Genomic DNA, 17,791 nt, shown 5'->3' with positions numbered 1-17,791 from the left:
CTGGAGCCGTAGAACTGATTCCCTCTGAGAGGGGCAGATAACCCACAGAACCCACCTTACCTTGCGTCATCATGGGGCCCCAGCAAGGCATCCGGACTCCTCTGAGGTCTCCAGTGGAAGAGGGGCTGTGGCGCTGCCTGCTGAGCTGGCAAGATGCTGGCACTGGAGGGGTCTGGGCCCCACCATCCTCCTCCTTCACCACAGCAAGCACACTGCCAGCTCCAGGGCCAGGGCGGGGTGGAGGAGGAGTCTGGAGGTGTCTGGGCTCTGCGGGAAGACGGCCACTGGGAAGCCCAGGTTTCGTGCCCTGACTTAACTCAAGTCCCATGAGGCCTTTACAAGGTTAGGAGGGACTTCCAAGTCTCCCCTAACTTTACAGCAGTCACCAGCACAGATCCAAATCACACTCCTCCCACCCAAATTTTTTGCCTTGTTCTGGAACTTTCTAAGGTGTTAAGACGACATTCTCCAGTCAGCAACAAATCAGACCTTGCTCCTCACCTGGCTCAAGCCCACTCTGAAGGCTATGTTCCAAGGAGCTCACTAGAGTAAATGGTACCCGGAGACCCACCCAACCCCAGAGTATCTCCCCTGGGGCTTTCCATGACACTCATGACCCCTCCCAACCCAACTTGTCCAGCACAAGAAGTCTCCAAAGCAGAGGAGGACAAAAGGACTGCGCTTTGATCTAACATGGTGGGGAAGGCATAAAGGAGGGGCTGAGGGTTCGGCTGAGGTGACATGTGGAAATGAGCCCAACCTAAACCTGCGTGAGAGGAATCCCAGTCATAATCATGGCCTAAGGGACTACTGGGCTACAACCGTTTCCCATTTCATTTCTCTCTCACTCCCCGCTGTCCTTATAGAAGGTTCTTCTAAAACTTTCACGTCCTACAAGCAGACCTAGTCCAGAGAATTATGAAGTACATGGCAGCGCCCCTCCCACTCCTCGCTCCTCATACAGCGACAGCTCCTACGCCAACAGGCCGACACGTGGCCCCCAAGTTTGGTGTGAAGGGCCACCACAGAGATGGCATCTGGACCCCCCCAGCCCAGCCTGTGGTCTTCACCTCCAGAGCTCTTCCAGGCCTCTGCGTCCTCCCGCGCCCATGGACTTGCTCCTGCGGGGCCAGAACGCGTGCCTGGGGCTTCCGGGATCTCCTTCAGACAGTTCAGCAGGCCCTGAAGGGGACAATCCCCTGCCGCCGCCTCGGTCTTCACTAAGGGAAAAGGCACACGTCTCACTGTAGCTCAGTGCTCCAGCCTCCCCGCACCATCCCGGCACGTGCTTGGGAGAAAGGGCCAGAAACCGGGAAATCTGGGCCTTCTGGGGCTGTGTGCAGCCACACTCTTCTGGGAGTTAATAACTCCACTTCTGGGGGATGGAAGGGGGGAGGCGTGAAAGCACACGGAGAGGCAAATGCGGCGTCACTCCGTGCAGGAGGGAGCGCTGTGTCTCCCTGACTAAGCAACTTGGCTTGGAGGTGGGTCAGACCTCAACATACAGGACCACCCGCACATATGCGAGAGGCATCTGGCAGTTGAGTTCACCCTGACTGGGTGGGGGGACACAGTGCTCCTCCCCTTTATAGATGTGGAAACCAAGGCTCAAAGCTCCAGCAACCTCTCAAGGGCAATCTCAGGTGGTACTCCTGCCCCACCGTGCTGCCCGGACCCAATGTCCACTCTAATCCTCATCCACGCTAACAGGAAGTGACATCTGGCCGTGGGATTCTTCTCTTTGGAATCCCATGTTAGGAGTAAGGAACACTGAGGACACCAGGGTAAAGTGTACTTCGATGCTCCTCTATCTAAATGCCATCCTTGGAAGAGCCATCCGTCATGACACCTGAAACGGGACGCGGGAGCACTCGAGCAGCGGTATCTCAAGGCAGACAGTGCGGAGCAAAGAGACGGCGACGGAATGGTGACCAGAGTTTTCTGGGGCTTTAGAGACCTCAGCCTGAGCAGGCAAGGCACCTGGGGACTCACCTGGCCAGGGTGGGCTCCCTGACCCCACGTCAGTTCTGTTCGGCCTCAGCACACTCAAGCCAGGGAAAGACGGTAACAGGGTGGGGGCTGCCCCTGGGGGCTGGGGCCCAGGCACAAGGATTTCCTTCAGACAGTTGATGAGGCCTTGCAGAGGGCTGCTCCCAGGAGAGGGTCCTGTGCACAACGAGGCTGCCCATCAGTGTCGCCCTGACAGGCAGCTTAAGACCCTCAGCCATCCCCAGGGTCTCTGAGCAGCCAAAAAATCACCCCCACAAACAAGGCCCTGCTGTGTGGGGTTGTCATAAAGCCCAAACAGGAAAGCGACAGGATCCCCATCCCATGTACCCTTCCCGGCTCTGAGGCTGCCCCACCAGTAGAAAAGCAGGCCTTTCACCTGGTCCTGGGGTCCCCTGCTCCTGTCTTTGGCAGCTCTTCGTCTGGTCCAGGTTACAGGTAGGAGGGCCGGACTCCTTGCTGGGGGCCGGGCTTTCCTTGCCCGCAGGCTGCAGTCTGTCAGCAGGTCCTTCTGCAGAAGACAAGGTACGCCATTCTAGCCTGGGCCCCAACTCCTGGAGGGGCAGCCCAGTTCTAGGAACTTGGGCTTGAGCTGAGGCTGGCTTTGGAGAACTTGTTCCAGAGGGCCTGTGCCCTTCTCCTTCTAGGTTAGCTCTAAATACCAAGACTTTGGTGCCCTCTGAAAGTAGCTGGGACTGGCTCAGACAATGAATGCTGTAGCCTCAGCACACACAGGTCACAGTCTTACGTTCTCTCATCAGAACCGGGGGAATGGGTGCCACCTGAAGCCACAGGCCAGGTGCAGTCCTTTATTTTTAGTAAAAACAGATGTTCTGGCAAATGCAAAAGTTGCAAGGATTTTCAAAAGTGAGACTCCAGAGGAATTGTGGGTCTACCCATGCTCCTCTGCTGTTTGCTTTGCTAAAGTCAGAGAAGCAGACCAGGTGCACACAGGTACATTACAGCTCTCAGCGATCAGGGCAACAGGCCACCCGTAAGTGGACAGCACACCTCCTCTTTGGTCTGCACACCAGAAGCCAAGGGTGTTGTTCACTCTCGGGGGACCCTTTCCCCATTTAACTGCAGAGGAAAGTAAGTCCTGAAGAAAACGAAAAGGGTACAGGTCCAAGGCCAGATTCGAGGGCTGGCCCTTTACAATCCTGGGTACCCTGTGCATGCTGGGTAAGACTCACTGATAGGCAGGGCGTTCTCCTGTGTCCAGTCTGCGGGGGGGCCACTGGAGAGTGAGCTGCTTGTGGGTGTGGTGGCCAGGCTGGGCTGGCTCATGGGACTCTCCGGAAGACAAGTGAGCACGCCTCGGGGAGGGAAGGTCTCCATCGTCACAGCCCCTGTGGGGAGATGGGGACAAGTCAACTGCTAAGGCGTCCCCCAATTCCATTGCAGCCCCGACCTTCCCTGCCACATTCCATCAAGAATGGGGCGTCAGTGTCCTCCCTGGGCTCTGAAACTTACACTCACAGCTCTGGTACTGCATTGGCACGGGGCAAAGCAGCAGCTGTAAAATTATATCCCACCCATGCTGTCCCCACTTTCCGCATCACCCACTCTCAGCTGAGGGAGGAGTAGGTTCCGGGGCAGGTGGGGTCTGAGATGAACAAGCAGGGACAAGAGGACGGACAGGTAGGGAAGTGGACCAACCCAGGTTGGCAGTGAGATCTGGGTCCAGTGGCCACAAATACAAGCTCCCCTTCCTTCCCTTTCCCATCTATCTAACGGGGACCACCAGGGGATAAGCTGGGCCCACACAGAAACCACCCTGAAAAGACCCAGACTGCCCCCACACCCTCCTATGCCCAGGAGCTCAGCCAGCATCCCTATGTCCCTGTGGTCAGGAATGACGCTGGCCAGCCCATGGCACGTGGGAGCTGCACCGAGGATGCCTGGGCAGCTGACTCACCCCTGGGGCTCACTTTCTGCTCGTCTAGGCTGTGGCTCTCGGGGAAGTCCTCGGAGCCCTTGACTTCCTTGAGCAAGTACTCTGGAATCTCCTTGACCAGCTGCACCAGGGCAGTGAGGTGCAGGCTGTGCTGGGGCTGTCCTCCTGCGAGGGGAGGGATGGTCACACCTCAGCCTCTCGGAACCAGGGAGGGGACAGCCCGAGGCGCGAAGGGCTGGACTTGAGGGCGGTGCGGGAAGGGGTGGAGAACAGGGTTCTTTCCTCATACGGTCACTCGGTCCTCCCCTTGTCTTCTTTCCTTCGGGGGAATGTGGGGGGCTGTCTACCATCTTGCCCTCTGCCTTTCCTAGAACCGCCTAGGCCCCTGGCCTCACCTACTCCGGATCCCATGGGCCACCTCCACCATATCAGCTGGCTCTTGGGAAGGAAGCTAGAATAAAGCTGTGAGTGGTGACAGAACGGGGCCTGAGGACAGTTGCTCCATAGGGTGACCCTAGTTTTTAAAACCGAGCACTTCTCTGTGAAACAGGTAACATGCCATGGGTCCCTGGCCCACAGGGGTGAGGAGGTGGGACTCAGGAGGACTGGATGAGCCAGTGGAAGTTCAGGTGTCACCCGAGGAGTAGAGCCTAAGGGCTATGAACTGTGAGTCAGAGGGGTGCCCAAAATCTGCTGAGAGGACCTACCCTGGGAGCCATTTGTTAAAGGGGGCTTCTGCCCCTCATCAGGGTGGCTCTCTCCACCGGTGGCTCCTCTAGGCTCCATGGGTGACAGGAAAGCAGAGAGTGGGAGCAGCTCAGCTGTCCCTGGGGAAAGAGGGAACAGTTACTCTGGAGTGACCGCCCACAGTCATGTCATGGCCCTGGTGCCCACTCTCCTGTGCACGAGTCTCCACGATTATCTGTATGGCCACCCAAACAAACACCTGGAGGCCACTGTGTGCCCTGGAAAGACTAGTACCCAAGACAATAAGTAATAAAGGCACAAAAACACAGCCCCTGGGCCAGGCTTGAGTTCTTACAAGCCCCTGAAACTGTTCAACTCACAGATGAGAAGGCTGGGGCCTGGCACGGTCTGGGGCACTATCAAAACTCAGGATTCCCTGCCACGAACTTCAGTTTCCCTCCATGCCAGCCCTGCCCTGCCCCGGCCTCTCATCCTCTGGAGGCTCCGCGCTCTCACCCACGGACACCAGCGTCTCGTAGTTCTCCCGCATCACGTCCCGGTAGAACTCGCGCTGCCCCTCCTGCAGGAGCCGCCACTCCTCCTCCGAGAACCGCACAGCTAGGTCCTTGAAGCTGATGGGCACCTGTGGGCACAGGCTCCAGGGAGGTTGGCTGTGTTCATGCCAGCGAGACCCAGCCCAGCTGTCCCTTAGCTCAGTGAGCTGCGTGTGTCTCCTGGTGGGCACTGGAGGTAAGAGCAGTGAGGCATGGGTGGGACCCGACTCCCAAAGCAACAGGACTTGAGTAGAAAGACAGGGTCTGGGCCAGCGGGGTGCCCAGGAGGTGCTGAAGGCCTCCTGCCCGGCCCCTGCGAATGTGACCTTCTCAGAAACAAGAGTCGCTACAAACGTAACTAGGGAAGACGAGGACACAAGCCAGGGCCACGACGACCCCTTTATGACGAGCCTCCTTGTAAGAGACACACGCAGGGAGGTCATGTGAGGATGGAGGGGAGTCTGTTGCGATGCAGCCACCGGAAGGAGAGTGTGGGGCTCCCACATGCTGGAGGAAGCAGGAAGGATGCCACCTTCAAGCCTCCAGAGCAAGCAACCCCACCCCCACCTGGCCCGATTTGTGGTCTTGGTCTCAGGAAACTAAAATGACAATCTTATGCTCAGGGCCACTGAGCTGGAGCAGATCAACTCTGAGATGGCAGCCACAGCCAATCCTCATCTACCATGTTGGGCTCATTTAAACTAAGAAGCAAAATTCCATGAATGTGTGGGGACCTGGGACTCTACCACAGGGGCATTAAAAGAGAAAGAGCCAGACGGGGCATGGTGGTTTAATCCCAGCACTCGAGGGAAGCAGAGGTAGAAGGATCTCTGTGACTTGGAGGCCACCCTGTGACTACATAGTAAATTCCACGTCAGCCTGGGCTAGAAAGAAACCCTACCAAAGGCTGGAGAGATGGCTTAGAAATTAAGGCACTTGTCTGCAAAGCCATAGGGCCCCAGTTCTATTCCCCAGTACCCACATAAACAAGGTGGCACATATGGCTGGAGTTTGCCCTTAGGAGCTAGAGGTCCTGGTGCACCCATTCTCTTTCTCTCTCAAGTAAATAAATAAAATATTTTAAAAAACAAATATATATATGTATGTGTGTATGTATGTATACATACATACATACATACACACATACATACATACATACATACATACATACACGAATGAAAGGGGGAAGACAAGAGGGGGGTAATAAAATAAAGCCAGCTAGTTATCAAGGTATCCAGTATTTATCTCAAATTATTGGGACCAGATGATTTTGATTTCTGATTTTGGAATACTTACATATACATAATGAGTTATTTTGTCAATTAAACACAAAACTAATTTATCCACATAGCCTGAAGAGAATCTTATATAGAATTCACTGTTACCGGGCGTGGTGGTGCACGCCTTTAATCCCAGCACTTGGGAGGCAGAAGTAGGAGGATGGCCATGAGTTCAAGGCCACCCTGAGACTGCATAGTGAATTCTTGGTCAGCCTGGACTAGAGTGAGACCCTACCTTAAAAAAAAAGAATTTACAGTCTCATGAGCTCAGATGTGGACTTCACCACATGTGTTATCACAGTGCTCAAAAGTTTTGGATGTTGTAGCATTTCAGACTTTAGACTTTCAGATGAGGGATGTTCAGACTCTATGACAAAGACAAGCACCCCGAATACTTTTTAACAAGGCTAACACAGCAATCAAGAATGAGCCCGAAGCCGGGCGTGGTGGCGCACGCCTTTAATCCCAGCACTCGGGAGGCAGAGGTAGGAGGATCACTGTGAGTTCAAGGCCACCCTGAGACTACAGATGAATTCCAGGTCAGCCTGGGCTAGAGTGAAACCCTACCTCAAAAAAAAAAAAAAAAAAAAAAAGAATGAGCCCGGGCGTGGTGGCACACGCCTTTAATCCCAGTACTCGGGAGGCAGAGGTAGGTGGATCGCCTTCAGTTCAAGGCCACCCTGAGACTACATATGAATTCCAGGTCAGGTCAGCCTGGACTAAAATGAGACCCTACCTTGGAAAAACAAAGCATTAAAACAAAAAAAAAAAGAATGAGCATGAGCCGGGCGTGGTGGCGCACGCCTTTAACCCCAGCACTCGGGAGGCAGAGGTAGGAGGATCGCCTTGACTTTGAGGCCACCCTGAGACTACATAGTGAATTCCACGTCAGTCTGCTCTAGAGTGAAACCCTACCTCAGAAAAAAACAAAAAAAAGAAGAAATGAGCATGTATAATGTTTCCCTCCGAACAGCAATAAGACAGGGGCAGAGTAAAAACCTCACAGAGCCTTACAGCTCTACAGACAGGTGTTTCTTCACGGCCGGCCAGGCAACTGGTGAACTGAACACCTGTAGTCTGGCCCGCGGCCTGCACTTACGGCCCTGCATCGATAGACTCCAATCCAAGCCCCAGAGCTCCCTGAGGCCACCTTCACTTTCCCTGTTCTCCCGCCCACCCTTCAAAGTCCCACTTCTCCACCAGCCACCCCAACTGAGCCAGCTGTGCTCACCTCCACTGCTGTGCTCACCTCCACTGCTGTGCTCACCTCTACTGCTGTGCTCACCTCCACTGCTGTGGTCCACAACACCCGCCACCAGGCTCACACGTGGAGAGTGGAGGGCATGCAGGCCTTGAGCTTGGCAGGAGGTGACACCCGCAAGGGCCCTCCAGGCTGCAGTCCCACTGGACCTATCTCACCATGTCCCCCACCCCTCCAGACCTTCACTCACTGCCCCTCAGCACTGAAAGCTACATTTCTTAGAGAAACTCAGAAATCCACTCTACACTTTTTTTTTTTTTTTTTGGCTTTTTGAGGTAGGGTTTCACTCTACTCCAGGCTGACCTGGAATCCACTATGTAATGTCAGGGTGGCCTCGAACTCATGGCGATCCTCCTACCTCTGCCTCCCGAGTGCTGGGATTAAAGACATGGGCCACCATCCCTGGCCTCTACATTTTTTGTTTGTTTGTTTGTTTTTGAGGTAGGGTTTCACTCTAGCTCAGACAGACCTAGAACTCACTCTGTAGTCCCAGGCTGGCCTCAAACTCGGAGATCCTCCTACCTCTGCCTCCCGAGTTGCTGGGATTAAAGGTATGCGCCACCACCTGGCAAAATTCCTACTTTTTAGAAGTCAGTATTCAGTAAACTTTAAAAAAGCCATGAACCCCAGCATCTGAGAGATGAATTTAAAATGATGGTAGAAATGAACTTGGTGCAAATAGTAAACAGGATATAAATTATGAGAAGGATCCTTTTGGTTTAGAAACAAATGTTGCCTATGAGAAAGATATGCTCAAGAAAATGGACACACTCCTCACAAAGCAAAGCCGACACGCTGCTCTGTTCTATGACTTTACGTGTGTGTAGAGTGTGTGTGCAGTGTGCTACGTGGTGTAGGCACATGTGTGTGCAGAAGCCAGAGGAGCCACTTCCTATCACTCACCTGAGCATTTCAACTGAGTGACTGCTTGAGGCGGGGTGTCTCCCTTAGCCCGGGGCTGCAGTCAGTAAGCCCCAGGGATTCTCCACTCCCTGTGGCCATATGCAGCTTTTCTGTTTTAATAACTGAACTCAATGGTCTCCAGTTTAAGTGGCAAGCACTCTTAACTGCTGAGCCACCTTCCCACCTAAGTCAGTGAGTTTAAAAATCACCCCTGCTATGAACCGGCAGCCTTGTCACCCACTCAGGCTATCTTCTCCGCCTGCCACCCGCAACAGCTGACCACTGGCACCATGCAGTCACACACCCAGTGCTCTGACGTTCCGAAACACTTGGGCTTCAGCCAAACACCTGGCTAGTGACAGCACCTCCAGTGACTGCCTGATGCTGCCCAGCTGTCCGAAGGACATGTCCCTTGTTGCCATGGCACACTGCTCATCCCCAGCCATCTTGACAGCCTGCCAGCACCCAGCAGCTTCTCTGCCAAAGCTTAACTCGTGGCTCTGGCCCCCTACGGCCCCTCCCCCTCAGAAACGTTTCAGACACCTTCCATACTCTCCTGCTGCTGCTGTCCACCCGATGTTGTCCAGCCTCTGCTCATGCCACATTTTCCCCTGCCATCACGGAGCTTCCCTGGAGTCTGTGAGCCAAAATAAACCCTTTCCTTCCACAAGGTTCTTTCTGCCAGCAATGCAAAGGTGTGGCAGTAAAATTGGTATTACGTACTGGGGTCTCTGCTGCTGGAAACCTGCTGTGGCTTTCGGCCCTTTTTTGTTTTTGTTTTTTGAGGTAGGGTCTCACTCTGGCTTGGGCTGACCTGGAATTCACTATGTAGTCTCAGGTTGGCCTCAAACCCTCAGGGATCCTATCTCTGCCTCCCAAGTGCTGGGATTAAAGGCGTGCGCCACCATGACCAGTGGCTTTTGGCCTTTTTAAAAAATTATTTTTTCGTTTATTTTTATTTAAGAGCAACAGACAAAGAGGCAGATAGAGAATGGGCACGCCAGGGCCTCCAGCCAGTGCAAACGCACTCCAGATGCGTGCGCCCCCTTGTGCATCTAGCTAACGTGGGTCCTGGGGAATCGAGCCTCGAACCGGGTTTCTTAGGCTTTACAGGCAAGTGCTTAACCGCTAAGCCATTTTTCCAGCACAGCTTTTGGCCTTTTGAAATTGATTTTGCAGAAGAAGTTGGAAGGATTTAAAACCTTGGCCTAAAAGATGCCTTGTAGTGCTAGAAGTACAGTCTGATGGCCCATCCTGGTCAGAGATGAGAGGCCTGAATGCAGTAAGAACTATGAACAATGAGATTTTGCTTATGAAGGCGTGGTGGTCTGATTCAGGCGTTCCCCATAAACTTAGGTGTTCTGAATGCTAGGTTCCTAGCTGGTGGAGATTTGGGAATTAAAGACTCCTGGAGGCAGTGTATTGTTGGGGGTGGGCTTATGGGTGTTATAACCAGTTTCCCCTTGCCAGTGTCTGGCACACTCTCCTGCTCCTGATGTCCACCTGATGTTGGCCAGGGGGTATTGTCCACTCTCTGCTCTTGTCATTGTTTTCCCTGCCATCGTGGAGCTTCCCTTCGAGCCTGTAAGGCAAAATAAACCCTTTCTCCCCACAAGCTACTCTTGGTCAGGTGATTTCTGCCAGCAATGCGAACCTGACTGCAACAGGAGAAGAAAGAAATTTGTTAGGACTGGGCTAAAAGCAGTTTGTGTGGCAGGCTTGCTGTGTTCTGCCTGCCTGTGTCCTAGAAATTTGTGCAAGGTTGCATTGTGTAGAAATGGACTGATGTGAGCAGATGGGTATGGCACAGAAAGAAAATAAATCTTTGGGCCAGAACCGCTGCCTGGTAAGCTGTACTTGCTTGAGAGACCACAACATTGAGACTGAGCCAGCCGATCTGCATTGGGACAGCAGGAAGGATGTGGACTCTTTTGGAGTGTCCTGCCCTTCAAAGTAGGATTTATTCTCCCCTGGATTCACAAGTTGGTAGCACACCTGGTGCTACACAGTGTAACAAATGCAGGAAAGAGAGGGTCACTGAATTTGCAACGAGGTTTTGTTTTTTTGTAAATGGCTATGCGCAATGTGAAACAGGGTTGTTGGGAGTCCCTGCATAGAGGCCTGATGGAGCCATGGTGATGAACCGTGAGTTGCAGTGGAGAGCCAGTGGAGATGCCAGGACAAAGGGATGGCTGCCAAGGAGAGCTGCTGGCATTGGAAGGAGCATACCTGGAGCTATGAACAGCCAAGCTGGAGGGGCAGAAACAGAACTCCAGCGACTGGTCAATGGTTAGAGTTGTTGGAGTTACAGAATCTGATGTTTACTCTGTTAAAATTTTGTATTGGTTCAATATTTTTTTCTTTCTTTCTTCCTTTTCTTTTTGATTTTTTGAGATAGGGTTTTGCTCTAGCCCAGGCTGACTTGGAATTCGCTCTGTAGTCTCAGGGTGGCCTCAAACTCACGGCAATCCTCCTACCTCTGCCTCCCAAGTGCTGGGATTAAAGGCGTGCGCCTCCACATCTGGCTGGTTCAATCTCTCTTTGCTATGCCCAGTGTCATCTTTTGCAGTGTGAATGTTTATTGTGTCATTACAGGTTCTTTTTTGTATTATAGCTCAGCTAGACAACTTGGGCTATGGGAATGTTTGAACAGCACTGGAGTTATAAAAACTATGGGGGCCTTTAAAGTTGGATGAACACACTGCATTTATGATCATGGACAGTTATCAGTTTATGCAGGCCAGGGGTGGAATGTGGTGGTTTGATTCAGGTGTCCCCCATAAACTTGTGTGTTCTGAATGCGAGGTCCCCAGTTGGTGATTTGGAGCCTCCTGTAGGCGGTGTATTGTTGGGGGCGGGTTTATGGTGTCACAGGTAGCTTCCTCTGGTCAGTGTTTAGCACACTCCCCTGCAGCTGCTACTGTTCACCTGAGGTGATGACCAGCCTCTGCTCATACCACGTTTTCCCCTGTCATCTTGGAGCTTCTTCTCTAGTCTGTAAGCCAAATAAACTTCCTCCCACAAGCTGGTTTTGGTTGGGCTCTTTGTGCCAGCAACTCAAAGCTCACTGCAACATCTCACCTGAAGGAACCACGAGAATTCCGGTGACTGCACTGGAGCAGGCCTCTGCTGAGCGGGCCTCAGGTCCCCCTCTCCCTGCTGTCCCAGCCCAGCCCCAGGTACCTCTGCCATGTGCTGAGCTTGCTGGACTTGGTCTCACTATCATAGATCACCGCCAGGAGTCAGGCTGAGTCCTTGTGGGAGCCCCTGAACCTCAGATCCTCTTGGAGGCCTGAGACAGAGCCCCACAACACTTGGCTACCTCTTCACCCAATGCATCTGGCTCGTCACTTCTTAGGCACCCTCTGCCCTGCTCGGTCCCTTGGCCCTCTCTTCTCCTGCCACCAAACCTTCATTCTCTCACTTGTGGCAGGATGCCACTGGGCTGACAGTGGGTGGGAATTGGCCTTGGGTTAATTGTGAGTTACCATATGTGCCCCAGGAGCTTCAGACCTGTCACAGTAGGGCACAAATGCCACCTGTGGACTAAACATGCATGTTTTCCTTAGGAGCTTTGACTACTCTGCTGGTGCACTGGGGTGGTTGGAATGTAAACGGCTCGATAGCCTCAGGTAGTTTTGATTAGGCTTTCTATTCAAGTCTCCAGCAGGCTGGGAGAAAAGTGTCACTAGGGGTGGATCTTGAGTCCAGCCTTAAAGTGTGTACTGAGCCAGCTTCAACGCTGGCTACTCTCTTTTGTCTCTCTGCTATGGATGCTTGATGAAGGAAGCTATCTTCTTCCACCATGATGAAGCTTCCCTAAGAATATATAAGCCTGAAATAAACTCTTTCCTCTCACAAGCTGCTTCTGGTCAGGGGTTGTCCCAGAGATGAGAAGGTAACAGCAACAAACATGTAACTACGCTGTTAGGATGCATTTCCTTGAAAATATGCTTTAAGAGGCTGGAGAGATGGCTTAGCGGTTAAGGTGTTTGCCTACAAAGCCAAAGGACCCTGGTTCAATTCCCCAGGAGCCACGTAAGCCAGATGCACAAGGTGGCACATGTGTCTGGAGCTCATCTGTAGTGGCTGGAGGCCCTGGTACACCCATTCTCCCTCTCTCTCTCAAATAAATAAATTAAAATCTATTAAATTAAGTTAAATATGCTTCAAGGGCTGGAGTGATGGCTTAAGAGGTTCAGGTGCCTGTCTGCAAGGACTAAGGATACATATTCAACTGTCCAGGTCCCACATAAGCCAGACACACAAGAGGACACAAGTGCGCAAGGTCACACGTGCACAAGGTGGCACAAACATCTGGAGGCCCTGGTGCACCAGTTCTCTCTCTCATAAAAAAATTTACAAAATAAATAAATTAAATAAAAATTGCTTTAAGATACATAATAGCTGGGCATGGTGGCACATGCTTTTAATCCCTCACTAAGGAAGCAGAAGTAGAGGGATTGCCGTGAGTTCAAGGCCACCCTGAGACTACATAGTGAATTCCAGGTCAGCCTGGGCTACAGAGAGACTTTACCTTGAAAAAATAAAATCAAATCAAATCAAAGGAGGAGAGGAAAGCCGTGTGTGATGGCACATGCCTTTCATCACCAGCATTCATGAAGCAGAGGGAGGAGGATCACTATGAGACTGAAGCCACCCTGAGAGTGAATTCCAGGTCATCCTGAACTAGAGTGAACCCCTACCTTGAAAAAAAAAAAAGAAGAAGAAGGGCACAAACCCAAAATGTAAAAGTCTTGATTGTGAATCAACCTTCTTACTGCAATGCTGGAGGAATGTGGGAATTATGAGCCACCATCATGAGTGACTAGAGGGCTGGAGAGATGGCTTAGCGGTTTAGGCACTTGCCTCAGCCTAATGACCCAGGTTCAATTCCCCAGGTCCCTTGTAGGACAGATGCACAAGGTGGCACATGTGTCTGGAGTTTGTCTGCAGTGGCTAGAGGCCCTGGCTTGCCCATTCTCCCTCTCTCTATCTCTCCCTCTCCCTCCCTCTCTGTCCCTAATAAATAAATTAAGATTAAAAATAAAACAAGTTGGGGCTAGAGAGATGGCTTAGCAGTTAAGTGGTTGCCTGTGAAGCCTAAGGACCCCGGTTCAAGACTTGATTCCCCAGGACCCATGTTAGCCAGATGCACAAGGGGGCACACGCGACTGGAGTTCATTTGCAGTGGCTGGAGGCCCTGGTGTGCCCATTCATTCTCTATCTCTGCCTCTTTGTCTGTCTGTCACTTTCAAATAAATAGATAAAAATAAACAACAACAAAAATAAAACAACTTGAGGCTGGAGAGATGGCTAAGTGGTTAAGCACTTGCCTGCGAAGCCTAAGTACCCCAGATTGAGGCTCAATTCCCCAGGACCCACGTAAGCCAGATGCACAAAGTGGTGCATGCATGTGCAGTTCATTTGCAGTGAGTGGCTGGAGGCCCTGGCATGCCCATTCTCTCCCTCCCTCCCCCCCTTCTCTCTCTCTCTGCTAGTTTCTCTCAAGTAAATAAAAATTTTAAAAGAAAACTTTAAAAAAAAAAAAAAAAAGAGAGAGAGTGACTAGAGCAGGGACTGGAAAGATGGCCCAGCAGTAAAGGGCACTTGCTTGCAAAGCCTGAAAGCTAGATGGCCCAGTTCAATTCCCCAGTACCCACATAAAGCCAGATGCAACCAGAGAAGTAACTAAAGTACACGTTGGGGGCTGAAGAGATGGCTTAGTGGCTAAGGCATTTGCCTGCAAAGCCAAAGGACTTGGTTTGATTCCCCAGGACCCACGTATGCCAGATGCACAAGGGGGCACATGCATCTGGAATTCATTTGCAGTAGCTGGAAGCCCTAGCACACCCATTCTCTCCCCACCTCTCTCTTGTCTCTTTCTGTGTCTCTCAAATAAATAAATAAAGTTTAAAGTACATGGTAGGTTAAGTTCACCCCTACAAGAGGCTAGCCCCTTGATCTTGGATTTCTCAGCTTCCAGAACTGTGAAAAGTAAGTTATTACTCTTTATAAATTAACACACCTCAGATATTTTTGTATAGCAGCACAAAGCAAACATGATAGGTAGCCCAGAGACTTTTGTCAGCTACCATGGATTTTCAGTTGGCAACTCTGGTTCACTGACTTACTCTGTGCCTTAGTCCATTTTCTGTTGCTATAACAAAATACCCGGGACAAGGTGACTTCTAAAGAAAATAAGTTGATTTCTTACAGTAGCAGGTGCTGGAAAGTCCAAGGTCGAGAGGCCAGATCTGCTGAGGGCGTTGCTGGTGCATCACAGTATGGCGGAGGACATGGCATGGTGAGAGAAAGCAAGCAGATCAGAAAGGGCTTGCTTTTTTTTTTTTTTAAATTAATTAATTAATTTATTTATTTGAGAGCGACAGACACAGAGAGAAAGATAGAGGGAGAGAGAGAGAGAGAATGGGCGCGCCAGGGCTTCCAGCCTCTACAAACGAACTCCAGACACGTGCGCCCCCTTGTGCATCTGGCTAACGTGGGACCTGGGGAACCGAGCCTTGAACCGGGGTCCTTAGGCTTCACAGGCAAGCGCTTAACCGCTAAGCCATCTCTCCAGCCCAGGGCTTGTTTTTTAAATGAGGCCATTCCCTCAACAGCTATTCCTCTACAAACCCACTCTGAGGACAAAGTCCTCATGCGCCAGCAAAAACGACTCTGGGAAATGAACATCCAACACATGAAATTGGGGATACACTGTCAAATCATAGCCTTCTGGTTTGTCTTCTTGACTTTGGTTAGTGTAAGCTGATACTCCTGAGAACCACCACATTAGTTACAGCCAAACTACTGATCCACTCAGGCCACAGCAAACTCACCTGTCATGCTGGGTCATAACAAGCTATTTCATAGGGACGCTGCAAAGACAAAGTGAACTGATATAAGAAAAGACGTCTAGAATAAAAGCTGGGACTTAGTACTGCAGCCCAGTTTGTCTGCATAAGGTCCACCTGCAGGACACAGCCTGCCACCTCAGGCTCTTCCACATACTGTTCCTGACTTCTGGGGGAGGCCTCTTTAATCTTCAGGCTAAATATAACCAGCTCGTTTAGACCCTTGTGAGTGATGTTTCCCAGGCCTCTCACCACCTCAGCCTCTTCTGAGTTCTGAAGTTCTGAAGGAACTCTTCAGCGACAAAGTTTTTATAAGACATGAATGGGACCTTGCTGTGGCTAGGTAGGTGCTCCTGAGTGTGGGAGAATGGGAAAAAGGGGGGCGAGAGAGAGGAAGAGAGAGGAAAGGACAAGGGGAGAGGAAGAGAGGAGAAGGGGGGAGAGGGAGGGAGGGAGGGAAAGAGAGAGAGGGAAGGAGGGAGATCTAGCCTGCAAATGCTTATCTTCAGGAGAAGCGAAGCCACCCCAGACCCCTCCCTCCCTCCCTCCAGCAGAAAACAAGCTTCTGAGACTGACCAGAGCTGCTCCAGCTGGGCAGCCTCCCCATTCATGGCTGCCACGCTGGGCCTTCTTTTGTGTCATATGCCCTATGTTTAACTGCAGTTTCAGCACTTACAAGACTGGTCCATTTCTCAGAATCTTTGCCAGCCTAGCCACATTGCCCCAGCCTGCCTAGGGCTACCAGAGCAGACCCTATTCCACTCTGCCCCTCATGGTCTGTCTCCACCCGAAGGCTTTCCTTACAGGGCTTTGAGTCAGACTGGAGACAAAGAGCACAGACCTCCCCAGCCCCTCTCCATCTCACTGTGACCTTGCACTCCTTCCCGAGGCCATTCTTGGCCAACTTCTCCATGAAGCTGGTGTGAGGATACATTCTTCCCTCAGTGTCAGGTCTGACAGATCAGTGGACAAACCCTGTCACTTTATAGAGCAGGAAACCCATATTGAGGCCCTGGTATGGGGTCAGTGAGCATATCAACAGTGTCCTTGGGCTGCCTGTCAGCGAGAGTTGCAAAGGACGCTGGTGGCTGGGCCACGTCCAATTCCCCCAGCTTCTCCCTTCTCAGGATGCCTGTGGGGTACTGGTGATGCCAAAGTCCTGGCACAATGCCTGCTCTGCCTGGCCACACTGTGTGCCAGCCACGACCCCAACACAGCTTGTCCGAGCTGGCCAGATCGTACAGCACCACAACCACACAGCTGGCTTCGGGGTATATACCTAGAAAGCTCGGGGCAGCATCTCCCCTCATCTTCCCATCCTACCAGTCAGTGCAAACTGGGCTCAGACCATTATAGCAGATGGGGCTCTCCCTCCAGCTCGAGGATCCACACACCGGTGGTACCAGCAGAGAACTTGGAAACCCATTTTCTCCCCCACCCCACCCCAGCACCTATGTCCCCCACTACTCAAAATACCAAAAATAAAAGTGACAAGACTTAGTTATTCTCCACCCCCCCCCATTCCTTTGAGGCCTTCATGCTCATCACTCTTAGGGTAACTTGTCCTGAACAGCCAAGCAGAGTGATAGGGTGACGGGCAAAGAAGGAGTCCCCCCCCACCACCAGGTGGAGAAAAAGCTCTAAGTCCGTGTCCACCTGGGGGGCTGGGCAGGGCAGGGCAGGACCTCGACCTCTGGGCTTGGGCTCCTGGGCACCTGCCTGGCCTGGCTGGGCTCAGGCGATCGCAAAGTTGGCGATCCTGGCCGTGGCCGACACCGTCGTCCCGGGGACCGCGCTGGCACGGAGCACACCGGCCGGGGCAGCCGGGGCTCGCGGCGCCCGCCCGCCTGACCGCCCGCCCCCGGCTCGCCTTACCTGGCGCGCCATCGCGGGGCTCAGCCTGGCGGCTGCCCGGCCCACCCAGCTTCCGGCGCGGCTCCTCCACCGTCGGCGTCCGCGGCACAGCGAGAGGAGGCGGAGCCGGGCGGGGGGGGGGGGGTCCGGGCCGCGGGGAGCGGAGGGGCTGCGCGCGTCCGGGCCCGCCCCACGCCTGGCCGAGCCCGCCCCCCGCGCCTCGCATCCCGCGGAGGGGGTGGTCCCGCTTCCGCCCGCACGTCCTCCCCGCGCTGCCCCGGCCTCACGGACCACACGGCGCAAGCGCAGACTACACTTCCCAGAGAGCTTTGCGGCGCGAGGGCGGAGCTGGGAAGTCAGAGCGACGGGGCGAGTGGCCGCCGGCCTGCCTCGCTGCTCCAGCCCTCCTCAGTCCTGCACCTCGCTTGGAAGCTTGATGCCGGTTCGCCCAGTCAAGCTTGCAGCTGCGCATGTCCCGATGCAGCCAAGCA

General features: G+C 52.8%; 1 protein-coding gene across 1 annotated transcript in view; it reads right to left on the bottom strand.

Annotated features, from left to right (window-relative positions):
* Window positions 1-17,346, bottom strand: part of Krba1 (KRAB-A domain containing 1) — a 28,358-nt gene extending 11,012 nt beyond the window's left edge. Inside the window, 11 exon segments of the mRNA XM_045160322.1 lie at window positions 61-267; window positions 1,071-1,220; window positions 1,993-2,166; window positions 2,387-2,518; window positions 3,201-3,356; window positions 3,926-4,069; window positions 4,612-4,731; window positions 5,108-5,234; window positions 14,807-14,861; window positions 15,432-15,470; window positions 17,322-17,346. Coding sequence (XP_045016257.1) covers window positions 61-267; window positions 1,071-1,220; window positions 1,993-2,166; window positions 2,387-2,518; window positions 3,201-3,356; window positions 3,926-4,069; window positions 4,612-4,731; window positions 5,108-5,234; window positions 14,807-14,861; window positions 15,432-15,448 — 1,282 coding nt within the window. The 5' untranslated portion in view covers window positions 15,449-15,470; window positions 17,322-17,346.
* Between the last annotated feature and the right edge of the window lie 445 nt (window positions 17,347-17,791).

The sequence above is a fragment of the Jaculus jaculus genome, chromosome 10, assembly GCF_020740685.1.
Source record: "Jaculus jaculus isolate mJacJac1 chromosome 10, mJacJac1.mat.Y.cur, whole genome shotgun sequence".
NCBI classification, from domain to species: domain Eukaryota; kingdom Metazoa; phylum Chordata; class Mammalia; order Rodentia; family Dipodidae; genus Jaculus; species Jaculus jaculus.
This window is presented reverse-complemented; position numbering and strand designations above follow the sequence as displayed.